The following is a 20,661-nucleotide window of genomic DNA, read 5'->3' as shown; positions in this document are numbered from 1 at the left end:
CGACACTAACTCTGTCACTAAATCCAGCCCTTCAACAAGAAGATGAGTACTGTTGTCAATACCCTGGCTCCAGCGGAATTCTTTGCTCAATGACTTTTAATAACTTCATCAAGGTAATTAAGTCATCGAAGCTTTGGCTTGGCCGAATGCAACAACCTCCTTCAACAACCCCCACCAAAAAAAAATAAATATCTCACTACACCTCTGCTGAGACGCCAATGGTCATCTTAATAATGCTCACTAGAATGTTTCGTCATTGTGTCAGGTATTATTTGTGTTAATGTACTTTCATGACATTAGAAATCAATAACTTATATACGACAGTAGGTTGTAGACTTTCATACAATGTGAAGAACTTCATTTAAGGATCTTGAGATTATGTAAAAATATAAGAGTGATCTGTCACTACAAATATTTTAAGCAATATAGGGTGTTGCTTTACTTGAGCTCAAAAGTCCCGTTCGTCACTATTTATTTCAATGAGTACAATGTATACAGAGTGATACAGTTGTCAATACACTGTAAAAAGAGCATGCCTCGGTATTTTAGTGACTGAGCCTCAGCACGAAGTTGCGAGTTGCGACTGTGACTGTGGTAGCCATACTTCAATGACGAGGAAAGGGAAAAACAATATTGTACTTCGATTTGGTTAGCTTATATAATCTCAAATAGTCTAAGTTAATCTAGAGTTTGTGCCTTATGATCCCATAGTGGTTCTGGCACATAAGATATAAGAATGTATCGTAATATGAAAACAATATAACATATGGACCTGTTGATATCCATATACATCTTTGCTGCACTGCTTTCTGTAGACACTTAGAGCACTTTGTCGGACACTTACATATCATATACGAAGAACCGGCCATTCTTCTCCACCCATCCAATGACAGCATCTGTGTTGGGCTGAAATGGAGAAAAAAAAAAGGACATTGATAACAAGGATGACTACAGTTCGGTGGCTCTTGTGCTATCTGTGAAATGCATTTCGACTATGTACGCCTCTGTCAGATTGTTGCGGGAGCATATTTAGATGTAAAGGTGCACTTTCTTTTCCCGACTAAATTTAACCAACAATATCTTTCATATTTTTCTCCTTCATAATGTCTACTGTAGAAGCTGCTTATACATTTATGCAGTGGATAACAAAAGCTGTAGCTTGAACCAAAAAATGGTATTTTTTACAATTATGGGTATTCTATGGAAAATAGACTGAATTTTCAAAATAATTTCTGGATTCCCACAAAAATATGTCTAAACTGAGATGGGAATTATTACCTTTCTACGTAATGTAAAGTAGACTGTACAAACGATTGCATAAAAATATAATAAGTGTAGTTAGTGTGAAGCCTAGTACATTTGCGACCATAAAACCAGCATTGCCTAATGGTGGCTAATACTAGCTATTGTTGGCAATCTGCTCCTATAAAACATAATAGAAACACACACTTGTAATAAGATCACTCCTTGAAATGCTTCATGCACTACCACAGGTTCTTCAAAGGGCAGTATTGTAAAAATTATTTTGACCTGCTTTTGTTATCACTCCTCATGGAAACCAAAATTTCACTGCTATGGCTTTGGCTTGCCTGGGACCTACCATGCGGCGATCCTCCGAAAACCCAAGTCCAGTCCACCGGTCAGCAATCTTAGATCTTATTTCAAAGGACACTTCCTCTGTGTGTGGATTAGCAAGCCAGCTGGCGGTGTATGTGCAGCTGTCACCCCGACACGTTGATGGGTACCGCCACTCGCCCTGGCATGGATCTCGTCTCGTCTCTCCTGCGTGATGTCAGTTGCCACACTTGTTACGACGCTTCAATGTTCTCTCCATAGCAGCTTTATGGAGCAGCACATCATTATAAATATTCATATTGCTATTGCATTACAACAGCTAAACACCCAGCAAAGGAAATGTCACATCTTTTATCACGTGGGGGTCTCGTCGCACGCAATGTCACGCCACATCACGTCACATTGCAACAGGATTTATTTCATGAACATGCACTCAATAAGTCAGATGTTTTATATTATGAAATTAAGAAAGCCTTGGGAAGAGGCCAGTTGCTATTTTATAATCAGCATTTAAGTGCAAAACTGCCGAAAAGGAAACGTAGAACCATTAAGGACGAATGCAAACTTCCAGCTAAGTTTACTCAGAAAAAGCTAAGAAAGACTGAAAGAAAAAAAATGGTCACATGTCTTTCTTTTTCCAAGTGAACTTAGTCGAATACTAAGCTAAATGAACCTAGTTGTACATTTACACTTGTCCAAATTTCTCAGTATCCTGGTTATGATTTTGTGCTCCGACACTACTCATATAATGCTTTAGCCAAAATGGTTTATTTTTTTTATGGATATGAAAGTGCACATTGACATTTATTTGAAAATTCAAGACATGAAAACTACTCTTTCTTCTTACTTAAGCTCAACCAGCTCACATCATAGTACAATTTGTGCTGTGGTGTATGCAAATGATCTCATGCTTCAAGGGAAAGATGTCATATTGAAAATGTTTTTCCCGATGCTGGGCTGCGCTGTCTTTTCAACTTGGTCTATCACAGCTACGGGCCTGAGTCTGCCTGCCAACGTAGAGTCCTATTGAATGAGGGAAATGAAACCATCATGTGAGAAGGTACTCACCATGAAAGTTAATGACGGTACTTCCCCTTTGGTCCTTGTGGCCGTGGTACTTGAGTTCATCAGTTCGGTAAAAGTCGAGCACGCTAGCGTGGCCTTCGTCTAGGCCCGTCTTGGGTGAGTGCACGTAGTTTCCGTGTTCCTGTCCTTGAGCCCAGATCAGTAGGGTGGGTGCATTCTTGAGCGGTTGATCTGGTAGTTCGTTGGCTGCACAGCATTAAAGTAACATATTTTTATCCACTCATTTTAGACATTTCGTTCTTTCCAGTTGACCTCTTCGAACTAGTTGCCATTGATTCACTAGTATAGCATGCTTTTCTGTATATTATACATTTTTTTTACAATTTTTTAAACTTCAAATTGCACTAATGTTAGAAAATCTTAGTTATATCCATATAGCATATAAATTATGACACCTAAGACTATTGATGTAAGTTTGAAGTAATCACCAGATTTTATTTGCAGCATGCTGGCTCTGCTGCTAAAGAGGCACTTTTGCAAAATATCCCACAAACTACTTGCAAGATCACTCTTTCGTTAAATACCTTATCTATATTTTAAACTAGTTCAATTGCCTCAGGTATTTACGATATAAGGTTGCAGACTGGTTCACAAATCAAAACCAGAAGCTAGCTCAAGCAGTTGATGCTTGAGACTTACTCGCTGTTTTTGTTGCTCTACGTATATAGAGTGAATGAAAATGTAATGCCAACTTGCTTTATGGGCGATTTTGCATGATACTATTCACCACAGAAAAAAAAACTGCATGTGCCATTGCATGCTGGTCAAGCCCACTCTTAATTTTAACAAAGTATAGATGAAACCTGATTCAAGATGAGGGCACTCAATCTATTTCGTCAATCAGGAAGTAAAATCAAGGAAAAGATTTTTCGTTCCTTCAAAGTTTAAAACTTCAATTTAAGGTCGCTCGAAAGCTACGACAGTATTTTTTTTTTCTTTGCCACTAATACTGATATGCGAAAAGGCCATGATATCAGCCTGAGCATGGATTCCTCTTATGTCGGGGCGATACAGACGAGGTAGGTGGTCATGGGAAGCTACAAGCTGCCAATATTGAAAGAAAGGGAACATGAGTACAGCTAATGTGCGAGCAGGCAGAGCAAGGCAGGTCCAAGGAGACGATCAGTGCCATTTGTGCCATTTCGAAAGTGTTTTTGTGAAGGTATTTAATGCGAAGCACTTCTTTGCGTACTGCAAGCACTTTTGCCGTCTATCCGAGCCGCTTACGTCTGGGTGCTCTCGTAATCACCCCTTAACTTTTCGTGAACCGAAATTAGTATGGGATGGTGAGATTGTTTGACATATATAACGCACTGGTCAAGACATGAATAATGTCACAATTTCGTCGCGTACGTCGTCAAACACTTGACACCAGACAGTACCACTGGTATGCGACTATGTGCCACTAGTGATTGACACTTAGTATCTACCCAGGAACGACAAGAACACACATCGGTCATTTTAATATGTTAGCGTTGAGAAAAAGCTGGCATTGCTAGCGTTGACCCGATGAAAGCAAATTATAAGTGTTAGGGTTCCAGCAGCAATCGAACCCCAGAATTCTGTGTGGCAATCAAGTATTACCACAGAGCTACGACACGCCTGGGAACTACATTTCAAACAGACTCTAATGTTTGTGAAACGTCAATTCTGGTGTAAGTGCTGACCATCCAATTTTTTAAACATTACATATGTACTCCTATGATACAGCCATGGCATTCGGTTAATGTCATTTGTACTTAGGTGCCATCCAATGAAGTTGATTTATGTAGCAGTGTCCAGAGCTACCATCCTCGTGAGCACCAGCGCATTATATAAGCTTATTGCTTCTGGTGTTGCTACTCCTCATCTTCCTGTTGTCATCGTTGTGAAAGTGCAAACAACTGGGTATATAAACATCTGTAACTGTTCAACAGATGTGTGCACGTGCAACATTTGTACATATGTTTAGCACCATTTCATAATGTGTTGCTCAGTAAAAAAATTACAACTCGGTCACCTTCCCTCCGCATGCTTCACATAACATTGATTCCCAAAGTACGTGGGATCTGCCGAAATTTTTTTTGTAGGGACAGCAAATCATGCTCAACTGCTGGTCACGAAGGTCACGGGTTCGATCCCGGCTGCGGTGATCGCATTTCGATGGAGGCAACATGGCAGAGGCCCATGTACTGCGCGATGTCAGCACACATTAGAGAACACCAGATGGTTGAAATTAGTGCAGCCCTCCAGTTCGACGTATCTCATATTCAATGGGTAATTCTGGGACGTGAAACCCCAGATATTAGTATTAGAGACAGCGAATCACTACTGCCAAGTGCCATTTGATATTTCCACGTGCGTGCTGCGAGAAAGACGAAGGCGACAATGCTTGCGTGCAGCTGCGTGCTTTCATGCTGAAGGTAACAACAAGAAAGACGTTGCGCGCAGTAAATAAAAAAGACCGACCTGCTGCTGCTTTCTCAGCTACTTCAATACGACCTCTGTCTTCACGTTGCGACAATATGTAAAAGTACCTCCAACTTCTCTTTTTTTTTTAGAATGAATGGGTTACGTTAAGTGTAAGCGCGTGTGCAGGCATGTGGTGGGCTCTGTGGAGATTGCGGTAACTATGCAGGTCACGATGCTCAAATGAACCAGTGGCCTGAAGTTTAGGTATGCGGCATGATCATTCAGACATAGCGCTTAATTTGTAGAAATAAAAAAAAATGGTGTGTAGTCTGTATTGAGAATTGTAAATTCCAGGCTATTTTCTGTGCTATGATGTTTGGCTTGCATTTTCTTACCCTCAACCACCTATCGGCAGCACTTTTTGAACATGTTGAGAAAGCACTGCAGGCCCCTCTTAAAGAGTTCAGTGGCATAAAAGCTTCGTGAATTGGAGTTGATAACAATAATGAACCTAAATCGGTAAGGATGGTTGCTTTCTGGGCTAGTTGGTTAATTTCAACATATGTAACAGCACATGGAACATTTGGAAGTTGGTGCTTTTTACCCTCTGTCTGTGTAGTCTCTTCAAGTTTTACGCCCTGTTACATATAGGTTTTATGCCCTGTTACATAAAGGTATTGGCCAGGGAAAGGCAATTTTTTTTAGTTAGATTGGGAAATCTGTAAATTTCTAGCTCTCAAGAGACTTCAAGGTACCTGAAGGCACTCGAAAATGCAGTGTTGTAGCCTTTTACATACTCATTAGTTGGGTCTATAAATTCCTGTGCTACTGCAAAAAGGAATGAACAAAGTAACGATTGTAGTCACTTCGTTGAGCTTCTATAAATTTGGAGCGTCCAGTTTTAATTTAGCTGTGCCAAAGTCAGAATTTACAGCTCCAAGAGCATCTTTTTCTTGTGCAAATTTGGAGAGGAAATTCAAAATATTTTGTGCTGAAACCAAAATTTTTATGCTATAAAAGTAAAGCTCAAAAAGCTGTTCAAGTTTTCCTATTCCTGGTATGTTAACAGTTGCGATAATGCAATCATACTCATAAAAAACAGGTTGTTAACAAAAGTGGTATGCACCACAGTTAGCTTTTTGTACTCACTATCAAATGGCTCATGGGTGAATGTATACAGATTGAGCATCTGCCTGGTTAAGTGTCCATCTCAGGTTATGTGCATCATATACTGTCAAAGGCTATCACTCACCTGCCAGTGGCTTGCGAAAGAAGACTACAGTTGTGCCATCTTCTTCGTATGCAAATGCAGCCGAGAGATCGTCTTTACCGCCATAGAATGCGTCTGTACGTGGGGTGGACCGGTCTCGAGTGTACATATCCTGAACACGGCTCAGGTTTCCCCTCGCTGCTCCCACTATGATGTCTGTGCAATCCATCGGATGGAAGTCTGCGCGCGGTGTGTAAGGCCCGACTGGAGGGTATCGACCCGTACCCACGTTCAGGCTACGGCCTTCAGCTTTTCCACCTGGTGCTTTTGCTGACCCCTTGGCTCCTGGCTTTGGTTCTGGCTCTGGCTTAGGTTCTGGTTCTGGCTTCGGTGCTGGCTCTGGTTCTGGTTTGGGCTCTGGTTCTGGCTTTGGCTCTGCAGAGGGCTCTGGCTCTGGTTCAGGTTGTGGTGTTGGTTCAGCTTTAGGTTCTGGTGCCGGCTCAGGTGCTGGCTCTGGTGCAGGCTCTGGTGCCGGTTCAGGGGCCGGCTCTGGGGATGGTTCTGGGGATGGCTCAGCAGCTGGCTCCGGTGCTGGCTCAGGGCTTGGCTCTGCAGCAGGCTCTGGCTCTGGTTTTGGGGTGCCTTCTGGTTCTGATCGAGGTTCAGGCTTGGGAGTCGGTTCTGCAGTTGGTTCTGGGGCAGGTTCTGGTGTAGGTTCTGGAGCGGGTTTGTGCACTGGACTCTCTGCCGACTCTGCCTCCTGTTGTGATGACGATGTGGGCTCAGGCTCTGGAGTTGGCTCTGGGGCTGGTTCAGGCTCTGGCTTAGGCGCGGGCTCGGGTGTAGCCGAATGCTCCTTCACATTAGACGCTGCTGGTTCTGGTGTTGGTTCAGCAGTTGGCTCAGGGGTTGGTTCAGGAGCTGGCTCTGGTGTTGGTTGGGGCTCTTGCTTTTGGGTTGGTTCACTGGACTCCTCGTCTGCATAATCGTCATAATGTGTGTCGGCAGGAGCCTGACGCTTTGAGCGCTTTTCTTGGATTGGCAAAGATGGAAAAGCTTTGCAAGCATTTGTGGTGTCCTTGGGCCTCCATCCAACCGCAGCATAAGACGTGCCCTTGACTTTCATGACCATCTCGATTTCTGAGCTTTGCTGTAATGTAAAAGTTTATTTTTTAGCAGAGTGGTATCAAATTTTCACACAGCACTAGAGAAGTTAATCATGTTATTACAAAACTAGGAAGTCATCAAAACATTTGTTTTTGCTTTTCTTTTGTCTTGATTTTCTCATTTAGTGGTTTTGTATAATATTTTTCGACTTCAGCGGTCATTACCACTACGTATGAATATCTGCCTGCTTTTTGTCCTGCGCTCTTTCATAATAGCTAAAATAATTAGTATATGAACATTAGAAAAAGCGAAGCATTGTGACATTCAATATACAGAAGTGGCTCTTCATTGAATGATTACTCATTTATTTAAAAGCACTGGCTTACTTGTCATACCTGAAAGAAGCACCTATGTTAATTTTAAGCACACATATAATATGGTTTGATGAAACTTTGTAATTCAGTGGCGTATCCTTTATCGAGGTGGATTTATACAAGCCTAGACCAGTCAGCGCCCCTTTCATACTGACGTCACGATCTGGGCTGGTGTTAACCCCGCCTTTGAAGAGCATTGCTGAGTACATGAACGAGACTATTTTTTAGTCGTCAAGGCGATTGGCTAACGCACTCTGTTCATCTGCACAGGGCCTCAAGAGAATTATTGAATTGTATCCGACTATACCATAGTAATAATACCTTCATTAAGCAGGCAAACGTTTTGGCACCTTAGTTGAGTGAATACTGCTGTTTGATGTGTCATTTAGAAGTTGTCAGATGACGTAATTCAGCAATGCAATTGCAGGCACGGTTCTATGTCAAGCTCTTTTTTCTTCACTGTAGCATGAAGTTTTCATACTAATGCTTCAAAAGTAATATGCAGAGTAGAGCAGATTCTAATTCTTGAACCGCCTCTTTGTAATTTTTGATGTTGAAAGTGTTCCTGCACATAGAAACTTTCATTCTTCTATTGCCATAGAAAAGTGTGAGTTGTCGTTGCTTCTTGTTTAGTTTGGAGCTTCTGCATGCGACACGTCTTTGGGGTTTCTGTAGCAACGTCCTCCCGTTTTACAGCTAAAGCTGTTATGAAATCACAACTCGGACCTCGCGCAGCGCCGTAGTTGTCCGCCGCCGCCACCCCCGCTGCCGCTGCCCCGTAACCACAATGCGCGAAATTAGAAAAAAAAAAAAAAAAAAAAAAACTAGCACCAATGACACAGTGGAGCTCGCCAGGTCCACTGGGTGCCAGCCGAGTATTCTACCACTGAGCTATGCCGGTGCTCGCGGCTTGTTCGTAAACTTGCCTTAAGCAGGCTTGATGTCAAAAAAGCAATTGTGTTAATACGACTTATAAAGCATTTTAAAACAGCGAAACAACAAGCAGTCGTCGCACAATGCAAATAGTGCAATGAGTGGGCTGTCCAATGCGCGAACCCGTTACAAAAGCTTGTTTTTGTTCAGGTATTAACTGCAGTGCATACCCACATAAGGCATAATTCCTCATTGTCGTCAGCCACTGCATGAACAAGTGGCATAAAATTCCTTGCAACAGTTTAGCAAATACCAGAAGAATGACGAAAAATAGCATAGTGAATGCTGGCCCACTATCCTAAATTATTTATTATTAATGCTGCAGTGTGCTTGCAGCAGTTTACTCAATAAGTGTTTAGAAAAGGCTCTGTAAGGCCGCTCTTGCAGCTTTCACTGTGACTGTGCCGCGCCTTCTACACAGGCCTGGAGTTTTTTGCTTATGAACATCAAATATGGTAAGGTACTATAAATTCTGTAACTGACACTGCGTAATATAAGAAACATACAGTGCAGTTGTTGATTTCCAAAGCTATAGCACTATCACTTTCTAATTGACACTTTTTCCCCATCCCGCAGCAGTGCGAAAAACTGCGCTCGCGATTATGTTTCTGACCTAGTCTATTCTAGCGTTTCTGTGTCATCCTTGTTTTTGATGCATGCTACCATATGCTGTCAGGCTAATGAAGCAGTGCACTCGTATATCTAAAGCATACACGGAATGGAATTAAATTTTTGATCTGATGACATGAGGCGTTACTGTTATCAAACAGTGCATAAATAATTCTAATTTGCATTCTGCTATGCATGAAAATTCTGTACATCTTCATAGCCCAGAAAGGCAACACTTACTGGTAGAATTTTCCAGTACAAGCTGAATGTGTCGGAGAGTTTCTTGCTTCGATACGCTGACCACTTCAGGCTTTCACGGGTGATTGGTGACTCTGTTGACAGGGAAGAAGCACAAGGAAGGCTTACAGATTGAGATGATATATTACTAATGTTGTTCGATCTAACACTTTGTCTCAATGAATGAGATTCTTCATGGCAATGAGGCATTTTGTCAAATTAGGACTAATCTGTAAAGATCCATTGCCGGCAACACCTAGAATTATTCGTTGTGATTACTCCTCTGTGACGTAAACTTTAATGCAGCAATATTTTCTCAGCAGTGACATGCACATCATTCAGATTGAGGTACAAAACCAAGACTGCAACAATGACGAGTTGTCTTTGTTTTCTTGAAATGGTTTGTGTAATTTCACCGAATACACAATTAGCTGGCAGTTTTCGTCCTGCATGCTGCAAGATATCTCTGTATTGATCAAACCCATCATCTTGCCATATCTTACGAGGCCAAAGAGCAGCTACGTCTCGAAATGCAGACTAGACAAAATCTGGCGACACAGCTAAAACTGACACACTAGAATAGCATTCGAAGTCTATGCGATGTGGGGGGTATTTACGAATGACAGTCATATTGGTTGTACAGAGTGTGTAAAGGATGTTTATTGAATAGCGCGGAACAAAACATTTTTGGGGCTGTGGGGAGGGGGTATGATGATGATGATGATCATGGTGTCAAGTTTGTGATCATGGTGATGGATATGAGGTCACAATTTAAGCCATAACAAGAGTCTGTCAATTTCTAATACGCACAGAAACCTGAAAATTGTTCATTTGTTTAGGTTGAGGATCATGTTGCAGTTGAAGGCGTTGAATTCTCTAGTATTTGCACAGACAAGCAAGCATGGAAAAAATGGTAATGTATGCTTGTATGCTATAAATCGTGAAAATTTAACTGCTAGACGTTAGCTGAAAGTATATAGCACTTTTCTTATGGTTAATCACTTTTTGCTCTTGTTGTTAGCGCTGGTGCTTGCCGGGGGCTTATTTGGGGTGTACATAACTGAATATGCATAGACCTTGGGATATGTGTAATGAAGCTTATTGTGTAAGCTTACAATAAAGTTTCTGCATGGATAGGTTGAAGTGAGAATTCACATGCTTCATTTATTCCCTAGCTCTTAATTCAGAGAGCAGGACTGTGGAAATAAGTGATACACCAATTTTATCAGAAGTGTGACATAGCTAACATAAATGGGAAAACTTAGTGGCCAGTTCTCGTAAGAGCATTTCTGTAGCATGTGAAGCTTAATGGAGTAATGCTGAAGCATAGTACTACTAGTACTATACAGGCATTACCTTCTCATAAGAACTGTGTGCAACTAAGAATAACCAATGATAGTATATTGTCACGATGAGTCGCAAGTACTGGGGGATTTATTGAACGACCGGGTGGCTAGCTCTAGGACGATGCGTCAGTCGGGGCTGGCTCTCGAGCAGAGAAGAACGCGATCTTCTTTTTTCCTCCAGATTTAGAGCCGCTCTTGCTGCCAACCCACTACGTGCTGGCGGCATTATCCCCCCTTCCGAAAAGAAAAAAAAACAAGTACCAAAAAGAGGAAAGGAAAGTACATAGCAGCACCGCGATGCTACTACATAGGCACGTGAAAAAAAATGGAAATTCGGATGAAGTGAAAGTAAAAATTGAAGAGCGTGCCAACATAGGAAACGTCAATGAACGAGAAAGTAAGTTCACAAAATAAACAAAAAACACAAAGAACGCTGTACGGTAAAGGAAAAGTTACGAACAACGCGCAATAAATGGCTTCATGCGCAACACATCAACGACGTCCGGCATCAGCCGTGTCCTGCTCCGTGCATGGGGTGTTGAGTCCGGAACCACTTCGTAGTTCACGTCACTGACGCGGCGTAACACTTTATATGGGCCAAAGTACCGGCTCAGCAACTTTTCACTAAGGCCACGGCGGCGGACGGGCGTCCAAACCCAAACTTGATCTCCGGGGCTGTAAAACACTTCTCTGTGGCGGGTATTATAGCGTCGTGCGTCTGCCTGCTGTTGCTGGCCGATGTGCAGTCGCGCGAGCTGCCGGGCTTCCTCGGCACGCTCTGCGAATTCTTCGGCGTCTGTTGCCAACTCGTCTTCGTCCTGACACGGTAGCATTGAGTCTAGCATGGTCTGCACTTCGCGGCCGTAGAGAAGCCGAAATGGCGTGAATCGCGTGGTCTCTTGCACGGCGGTATTATACGCGAAGGTCACGTAAGGCAAGATCCGGTCCCATGTTTTGTGCTGTACGTCGATGTACATTGAGATCATGTCTGCGAGGGTCTTATTCAGTCGTTCAGTAAGTCCGTTGGTTTGCGGGTGGTACGCAGTTGTCCTTCGGTGTCTGGTGTTGCTCAGTTTGAAAACTTCGTCCGTAAGCTGCGCCGTGAATGCCGCCCCTCTGTCCGTTATTACACTGGAAGGAGCACCGTGTCGTAACACGATGTGGCGCATGAAAAATTGTGCTACCTCAGAAGCCGTGGCTCGTGGGATCGCCTGGGTTTCATCGTAGCGTGTCAAATAGTCGGTCGCGACGATCACCCATTTGTTGCTGTCCGCAGACATAGGAAAAGGCCCGAGAATGTCCATGCCGACTTGGTCGAACGGCGTGCAGGGTGCTTCAATGGGCTGAAGCAAACCAGCTGGCTTAACAGAAGGTTGCTTTCGGCGCTGACATTCCCGACAGCTCTTCACGTACTTCTTGACGCTTGCCGAAAGTCCTGGCCAATAGTACCTCTCACTCACTCTGGCAAGTGTTCGTGAGTAGCCCAGATGACCGGATGTTGGTTCGTCATGGCAAGCGAAGAGGACGTCGTCTCGCATGTCTCGAGGAACCACCAAGAGGTAGGCACGGTTGTTCGAACGAGCGTTCTTCTTGTACAGCACACCATCTCGAAGGCAGAACGACGGCAACGAGCGGAATAAATGATGTGGTATGATTGTGTCCTGGCCCTCTAAATGATCGATGATCGGACGAATCTCTGCGTCATCCCGCTGCCGTTTACTCAAGTCTGATGAGCTAATGGCGCCCAGGAAGCCTTCGTCTTCCTCTGCTTCCTGACTGCCGACATGAAGGGGCGCGCGTGACAATGTGTCAGCGTCTTCATGCTTACGGCCGGACTTATGGACGATGGTGACGTCAAATTCCTGCAGCCGCAAGCTCCACCGTGCTAGCCGTCCTGAAGGGTCGCGCAGGCTTGCCAACCAGCAGAGGGCGTGGTGGTCCGTCACTATCTTGAAGGGACGACCATAAAGGTACGGGCGGAACTTGGTGATTGCCCACACGACTGCGAGGCACTCTTTCTCCGTAGTGGAATAATTCGCCTCAGCACGCGATAGAGAGCGGCTGGCGTAGGCTATCACTCTTTCGATGTCTTCTTGACGCTGAACGAGCACTGCACCGAGCCCAATGTTAGCGTCGGTATGGACCTCCGTGTCAGCATCATCGTCGAAATGAGCGAGAACGGGCGCTGATTGCATGCGCTGTCGCAGCTCATCAAAAGCTGCTTGTTGCTCGTTTTCCCAGACAAACGGTGTGTCGTCTCTTGTGAGACGAGTCAGAGGTTCTGCTATCTGTGAAAAGCCATGAATGAATCGGCGATAGTAGGCGCACAAACCAAGGAAGCGCCGGACGGCTTTCTTATCGACAGGAGCTGGTAATTCGGCAACAGCAGCAAGCTTGTCCGGATCGGGACGGATTCCTTCGGCGCTAACTACATGTCCAAGAAACTTTAGTTCTTTATAGCCGAAGTGGCACTTCTGTGGCTTTAGTGTGAGGTCCGCCGATCGGATAGCCTCCAGCACGCTGCGCAGGCGCTGAAGGTGCTGCTCGAACGTGGCAGAGAAGACCACCACATCGTCAAGGTAGACAAGACAAGTCTGCCACTTCAGCCCTGTGAGGACAGTGTCCATCATTCGCTGGAAAGTCGCCGGCGCTGAACACAAGCCGAAAGGCAGTACTCGAAATTGGTATAGGCCGTCTGGAGTCACGAAGGCTGTCTTTTCGCGGTCTCGCTGATCTACCTCGATTTGCCAGTACCCGCTTTTGAGATCGAGAGAAGTGAAATAATGGGCATGACGAAGTCTATCTAGCGAATCGTCGATACGCGGTAGCGGGTACACATCCTTTTTGGTCACGTTGTTAAGCTTTCTGTAATCGACGCAGAAGCGTAGCGACCCGTCCTTCTTTTTGACAAGCACGACTGGAGATGACCACGGGCTGTTGGATGGTTCGATAACGCCATCGTCAAGCATCTCGCGAACTTGCGTACGTATCGCTTCACGTTCTTTAGCCGACACGCGGTAGGGGTGCTGGTGTATTGGGCGTGCGTCCTCGTACGTGATGATCCTGTGTTGAGTGATGGACGTCTGGCGGATCTTCGAGCAACTTGCGAAGCAAGACCTGTACTCGAACAAGAGCGCTCGCAGCGCAGTCTGGTTATCGCAGTTATCGCAGTCTGTGCTAGTAAATATAGCAGGCTGCTCATTAACTGTGCATGTCTTCAAAATTAAGTATAGGTGTACATTTTATCTAGATGGTATTTTTACGGATAGCTTGTTTGTGCTATTAGACCATTGCATACCTTTTTTTTAACTGTCAGCTTGAAAAATGTTCTGCTTCATGCTTATGTTTAGTTGATGGTATTGGGAATTTATACCAGTACAGACAAAAGAAACTTATAGTCGACCATTAAGTTCAATCTTAAACTTTGCTCGCTGGTTATAAAATAAGCTATTAGAGCAGATATGGTGACATCTCTAGCACACCTAAACACTCGCTCATATATGTTGCCAACATACATTTTCTGTCATTGTTTGTACTTAAATATTGAACAAGTACTCTTACGTTTTAGGCACCCTTCTCCAAACCAGCCCATCTCGCAAAAACACTGCGTTCGGGGGTATGAAGTAGCGTCAATGTTCACGCAGCGCCCATGAGGTCCACAATCCGGGTCAATCCAGCACTCATCTGCGTCAAAGTATGTACAGTTACACTCAAACCTCCATATAACGAACCCGGATATAACAAAATACTGGTTATAACAAAGTAATCGAAAAATGGTCTTGCAGTAGATAAAGTATTAGAAATAAATCTTTATAACGAATTTTTGGATACAAGAAATTTATTTTTCGTGTAAAATGCAACTTTGTTAAAATGAGGTTTATTGTGTGTATTGTGAAATTGGCATTTGAGCAGCATTAGCCGGGGCTTCAAACAGCATATGTACAGCAGCAGGTCCGTGGCATAAGTTGTAAAAACAATGTACACTAATAAATCACTGAGGCTTGTTAGCTTAACACAATTGGTGTTTTGTGGGGCTTGTCAACTTAACACAGCACAATGAGTGTTTTGTAGATGCACTAAAGTAGCAGGCTATCACTCACTTCAAGGGATAACTTTTGCAGAATTCAGTTCATAGTGGGCAAGTTTGTATGTACTGGCATAAGTTGGATTGTAATTGCTAGTACTTGTTGATGATAACAAACGTAGAAAGGGTGCTGCTATAGTGTTTTTACGGTGGGCTTTGCTGACTGTCTTTTTTCCTGGGTTGCAGAGAATTGTACTAGTGATCACCATAAGAATGTAAAATTATCAATAAATAGGCATTAGTATTCATGAGGTTTTTATGGTGAAACTCACAAATGTATGATAAGGAGCATGCATTCATAAAACTGTCATGACAATCTGCCTGTGCAGACTGCACATAAATTATAAAAGTTTCACATACTGAGTTTTAAACACAATTGCAACATATTTGAAAGAAACTTGATCTCACCTTTGTACTGGCACACGTTGCCGGAGTAGAGATGGTCACAGTGGCACCTGCCGCCATCGATTCTCCCATGGCCAGAGCAGATGACGTTGAATTCTGGCACTGCATAGTTCATAGGCGGATATTTCAAACGTTTGCCATCAAGCAGCCTTTGCCCAGAGTAAAATGTGTCGTTTGAGGTAATGAGTTTGAGGTGATAGGCTAGGAAAGGTACAGAAAATACTGCCGTACCTGGAACCAAGTCAACGTCGGCACAACTCCAGAACAGGTATTTTCCACCCCACTCTGACGCCTGCCGCAGGAGGCGAATTGAACAGCCCCGACAGGCCACTGACCCGGGAAGACGAACAGTTGAGCTCTGCGCCCTGAAAGTGTCAAAGGCAAAGACGGGAAATTATCGGTACCATTAACTGCAGTAAGCACAGTCAGCCTTCGTCACACACATTTGGAAACAATGGTTTCTGTACGCGCTGCACACAGTATATGTGTCATCACTTTGAGTATTACTGAAACACCAAACAATGAAGCATTTTTACCACTGCAAGCCATGCCAGAAACAGGCTTAAAAAGTGCCCAAAATTCATTGTCTCATCACAGTCCTGAGTATTGTCCATGAGCATCACAAAGGAACTGACTGGCTGAATGATCAGTCAGTAAGTCAGTCAATCAATTAATCAGTCAATCAGTTATATTATACTATCAGCTGCATGCTTATTCAAGAATATATCAATAAGAGAGCACATACGTAGCATCACCCAAGCCAAGGAATTCTGAAGATGGTGTCAGATCTTGTAAGTGCTTCTCCTCAGCATCAAGAAGTTCTAATTTGAAGCCCCCCTGCAAGACAGAAAATGAAATTAGGATAAATGTACAAACGAGGACTGCTCAGAAGATTTGAGTGCTTGCATCACACCAAAGTGGCCGTAATACTTGTCAGAATAAAACAGCCATATATAGCCAGGTAAAGCGCATCTTGAATAACACTGCTACTTACAGCAACATTTCACGTAATTTTAAGGGTGAAGCGTCTGACGCTGTGGGTCGTTTCCTCCTAGTAGTAGTAGCAATAGTAATAGTCACCTCTAATTTATGAGTCGCTTAATAGATGGTGATGTATGTATATGTCCTTTGGAATAATAAGTGGTTATCACAGCATATCCACGGAGTGAATGATGAGTTGGGCGAAGCATCCGTCCGTGTGTCCATCCGTTCATGCTTCTGTACGTCCGTCTCTCCGTGAGTCCGTCTTTCCGTCCGTGCTTCCGTTTATCTGTCCATGCGTTCGTCCGTGCTTTCGTCCATTCATCCATCCATGCTTCTGTCCGTCTGTCTGTCTGTGTGTCCACCCTCCCATCCGTTCGTTCCTGGTTACATCCGTATATCCATCCATCCGTCCAACCATCCGTCCGTCTGTCCATCCGTGCGTCCGTCCGTGCTTCTCTCTGTTCAGACACATGGACGCACGCTTTGCACTACTCATCATCATTCACTCTGTGGATATGCTGTGATGTTTTGTTCTGTGTCCATCTTAAACCCCCCTTTTTACGTGAGGTATTTCATTGACACTATACACTGATCCATGACTTTCATATTCATATGTTTATGGCAGAAAGCACTGCACTGAATACATATAATTCATATGGTCACAAAAAAACTACTGTAAAAATAATTATATGGCACACTTCTTTATCAGAAAAAAGTCATCAGGTTCCTATTCTTCATCTTTTTCTCTGAGGAAGTACTGACACAAATATTAATTATCTTTGGATTGTTGTTCTAAATGAAAACATCAGTTTTGAAGATACTAAAAATAGTATTATGGTCCTGGAGATGCATTGTATATATTACAATACCGTTGCCTTTAAAGAAGTTTTGGTTCTGATATCGCGAGGCTGGCTTCTCTGTGACATAGCAGTGTGACATCATTGGGAGACTGCAATTCGTGACATACTAGCTGCAAGTCTGCCATCTGCTCATGGTGCACACAAAAGACAATGAGTGAATTGTATCCAGCCGCACAGTCTGTGATTTCTGTGCTTCATTTGGGCTTCATACAGGATGCAGAGTTCGCCAACTTGGGGGCACTGCGTTCGCTAATTGGGATAGTGTCTATAGTGGTGGGGCTGACTTGCAGATTCTCAGTGACAAAAGCTTTAAAATCAAAGTAAAACATTTTGAACGTGTTGTCCGACTCCGCTGCGTGTAGAGTGCTAACACTGCATACTGAGGAAACAAAAAATGTCCCTTTTGTGATGTCTTAAAATTATGGCTTTAAATTTAAATAATCAGCAAGGGGCATTGCTGCATGATTTTGACGAGTGATTCTGCTGCAGATTGGGTTTAAGTGTCACCATCACATTGTTTTTTTTTGTTCCTGGCTTGCATACTTTTATGTGCGACCTCTTGCTTACTTGATGTATATATGGTCATTGTTTCAGCAAGTTTCAAGTACAGCCATGTCATCATATTTAAAATTTTTATCTACTACTCAAAATGTTGCGCTGTTATTGTTCTCTTGCATTTCATATGTAATCCAGCTGCCTTTGTGTTCGAAATTGTGCAGAGCTCAAGAGTCTCACGTAGCATAAAAAATTTTCCGACATGATATTCGGTTCCTTGTATGCTGCACATTCCTCTAGGACTTCATAATGAACAATACACACTGCTCACAATTTTGTCAAGTTGGCTTTTTTTTTGCACTCACCTTATGTGGATATGCCAAATGCCATGTAACATTGATTGTGGCACCAACAGGTAGTGTTGTGATTATGTCACCTGAAATGAAAAAGAAAAGGGGAAAAAACATGTCAAATGATAAGTCATAGCTATTTTCCTTGTGCTGAGTTGTACATAGTCTCAAGTTAACAAAGAAGTTTTTTTAACAAAGGACTGGCATTTGACTTAACTGCATTCTAATAAGCCTATTTTTCATCTGTTTCAAGTGCATTCGAAGTCTAGTGAGAACTGTCATTTTTTTTATCTACTGTATTACGGAATTTAGTGAAGCGGCAAATGTGAGCACAATAGAAGCACATTGTTATGAGCATTAAAAGGTATATAGGTTCAATTACAAATAATATGAAAGGAAACAGCGGATTTGTTTAAAATAACAATCACTCATGGTGTGTGCCATTTAACTTGACATGTCAACATCTAATTAAGAAGCAGCTTCACCGTTGAAAATTCCATTTTATTGAACACGCTCATGTGGCACTAGAGTGATAATGGCATTGAAACTTTGGTGTTTCTTTGTTCTGGACATGGGATTGTTCTACAGCTGATTGATAGATGGGATTGAATGCTTCATAGCACACAGGCTGAGAGAAGGATCATATTAGGGGCAATCAATTTTAGACCCCCTGGGTTCCACTGAATGTCCATCTAAATTGAAGCACAAGGACATTCTGACATTATGCATCATTGCAATCATGGTGCAGCACCTTTAGGTGCGAAGCGTCTTATGACAGGGACTCTGTCCATCACTCCCTTGTCCTTCCCGCGGCGTCCACCGCCCTCTCCACCACAGCGCGTCCCCTCCCCTTCTCTCTCCTCTAGGAATCCTCTACTCTATGGAGCGAAGCGCACGACAGGTGGTGCGACGACGGCTGCATACTCCGCTGGGGGCGCGACAGTAGTTCCACGGTATAACATGACGGAGCGTGCGCGCTTCGTTCTCTCATGCGCAATGCCGCGATGAGCGCCAGCGTCAACGCCGCCGCCGGTGTCAGCGTTAGCGCCAGCACAAGCCCTCAATAAAGCACACCATCTCCGGCTCAAGCGAACCATCGCCCCTCTGCTTCGCATCCACACATGGTCCCCTTTAGCGGGAGATGGTGTAAATTTTAGGGGCGAAGCTCCTTATGGCGTGGCTTGGGCGTCCCTCGTTGTCTTGCGGAACCACCGGTGGCACATACCCGAGAGAACGGTCCTTGAAATGTCCGCTGGATGGCGGTATGATAATACTTGATGATATGATAAATACTTGATGAATAGATGTGAGGTAGCGGTACTTGGAGTGTTCGCTAGATAGACGGATGGACATGCAAATGGATGGGTGGACTGACGGACGCACGGATGAACAGACAGGCAGAGGGGTAGACGCATTGACGGACGGAGGGACGGCTGCACGAACAGACGCACGGACGGATGGACAGGCAGGCAGGCAGATGAACGAACGGATGCATGGACGGACGCATGGACGGATGGACGCACCGACGATCGCACGGATGGACGGACACACGGACGGACGCAAGCAAGAACGAATAGACGAACAGAATCACGGACGGACTGACGAACGCTTCGCCCCACCAATCATCATTCACTCCGTGGATATGCTGTGGCTTTTATATTTCCGGACCTGATATTTTTTCTCCAACTGCATTATAGAAAACTACCTGGCTACTTATGCCTGTTACCAGTAGCAGTTGTGGCACTTCGATCTTTAGCTTGCTTAACTACTGAGCCAGGCTATGATTTTCAGATGGCCATTACTATTTAGAATTAAAATGGGAAACGTGCACTGTTTGATTTGCGTGAATCGGGTGTTTCACAATGTTCCAGCCGTGTGGCCAATCTCTCGATTGCAAAGCAAGAAAAAACAAAAAAAAAAGACATTAGTATTCACAGTTTGCATAGGTTCCGTCTGCAAACGTTTTCTGATTGTTCTGCCATACCACTGCTTTACTCTAAAACTACGTAAAACACATGTACTTGGTGCTGTTAGGTACAAGCAACATATGTTTTTCCCGCACCTAACAATGTTTATCGATTCAATGGAACCACCGAGGTAAAAATTCTGTCATTTCACCGAACCTTCATCTACTGATAAGTTCCTGAAAATTGCATGTTTTCCAGCTGCTTTCCTCGTAGACAGACTCCCCGCGAAAGGGGGTAGCTGCGGCAGGTAATCGAACCCGTGACCGCCACTCTCATCCTCGCTGCCGCCTTAAACGGCTTCGAGGAATGTCACGCGGGGCGTGGACGAGACGGGCGAGCCGTGGTCTAATTCTTACGACCTACTACTAGCCAGCATATTCGCGCGCTTATAGAGCGTACAAACACACGCGCCGCCATTAATCGGAATAACAAATCGAGGAAGAAAAAAAAAAGAAAGTTCGATAAATCTGAGGAGGCGGCATTCTATGGAGGTGACGTAAGTGGAGGAAACCTGTCCCCCTTTCGGCGGCCGCCGACTTATCCGCCTTTGTGGCGATAAATCGAATGGGGGGGAAGGAGGCGGCTAGAACGGTGCGACAATAAAAAAAAAAAGTGTGCGCGCGTCGACACTAGGTGGCGGCCGGCACG

At 43.9% G+C, this 20,661-nt stretch overlaps 1 protein-coding gene and 1 long non-coding RNA gene across 2 annotated transcripts in view; one reads left to right on the top strand and one right to left on the bottom strand.

Moving 5' to 3' along the window:
* The window catches only part of LOC142774609 (uncharacterized), a 160,702-nt gene that overhangs the window by 19,818 nt on the left and 120,223 nt on the right, over nt 1-20,661 (top strand). The gene's annotated exons all lie outside the window — the stretch shown is intronic.
* LOC119181225 (uncharacterized) overlaps nt 1-20,661 on the bottom strand; it is an 83,814-nt gene that overhangs the window by 18,425 nt on the left and 44,728 nt on the right. The window contains exons 2-11 of the mRNA XM_037432406.2: nt 18,062-18,132; nt 16,103-16,194; nt 15,589-15,722; nt 15,361-15,459; nt 14,430-14,552; nt 9,526-9,617; nt 6,305-7,412; nt 2,644-2,847; nt 1,601-1,782; nt 845-906 (exon numbers count right to left, since the gene is read on the bottom strand). Coding sequence (XP_037288303.2) covers nt 845-906; nt 1,601-1,782; nt 2,644-2,847; nt 6,305-7,412; nt 9,526-9,617; nt 14,430-14,552; nt 15,361-15,459; nt 15,589-15,722; nt 16,103-16,194; nt 18,062-18,132 — 2,167 coding nt within the window. The remainder of the gene's footprint in view (nt 1-844; nt 907-1,600; nt 1,783-2,643; nt 2,848-6,304; nt 7,413-9,525; nt 9,618-14,429; nt 14,553-15,360; nt 15,460-15,588; nt 15,723-16,102; nt 16,195-18,061; nt 18,133-20,661) is intronic.

The sequence above is a fragment of the Rhipicephalus microplus genome, chromosome 10 (assembly GCF_043290135.1).
Source record: "Rhipicephalus microplus isolate Deutch F79 chromosome 10, USDA_Rmic, whole genome shotgun sequence".
NCBI classification, from domain to species: domain Eukaryota; kingdom Metazoa; phylum Arthropoda; class Arachnida; order Ixodida; family Ixodidae; genus Rhipicephalus; species Rhipicephalus microplus.
This window is presented reverse-complemented; position numbering and strand designations above follow the sequence as displayed.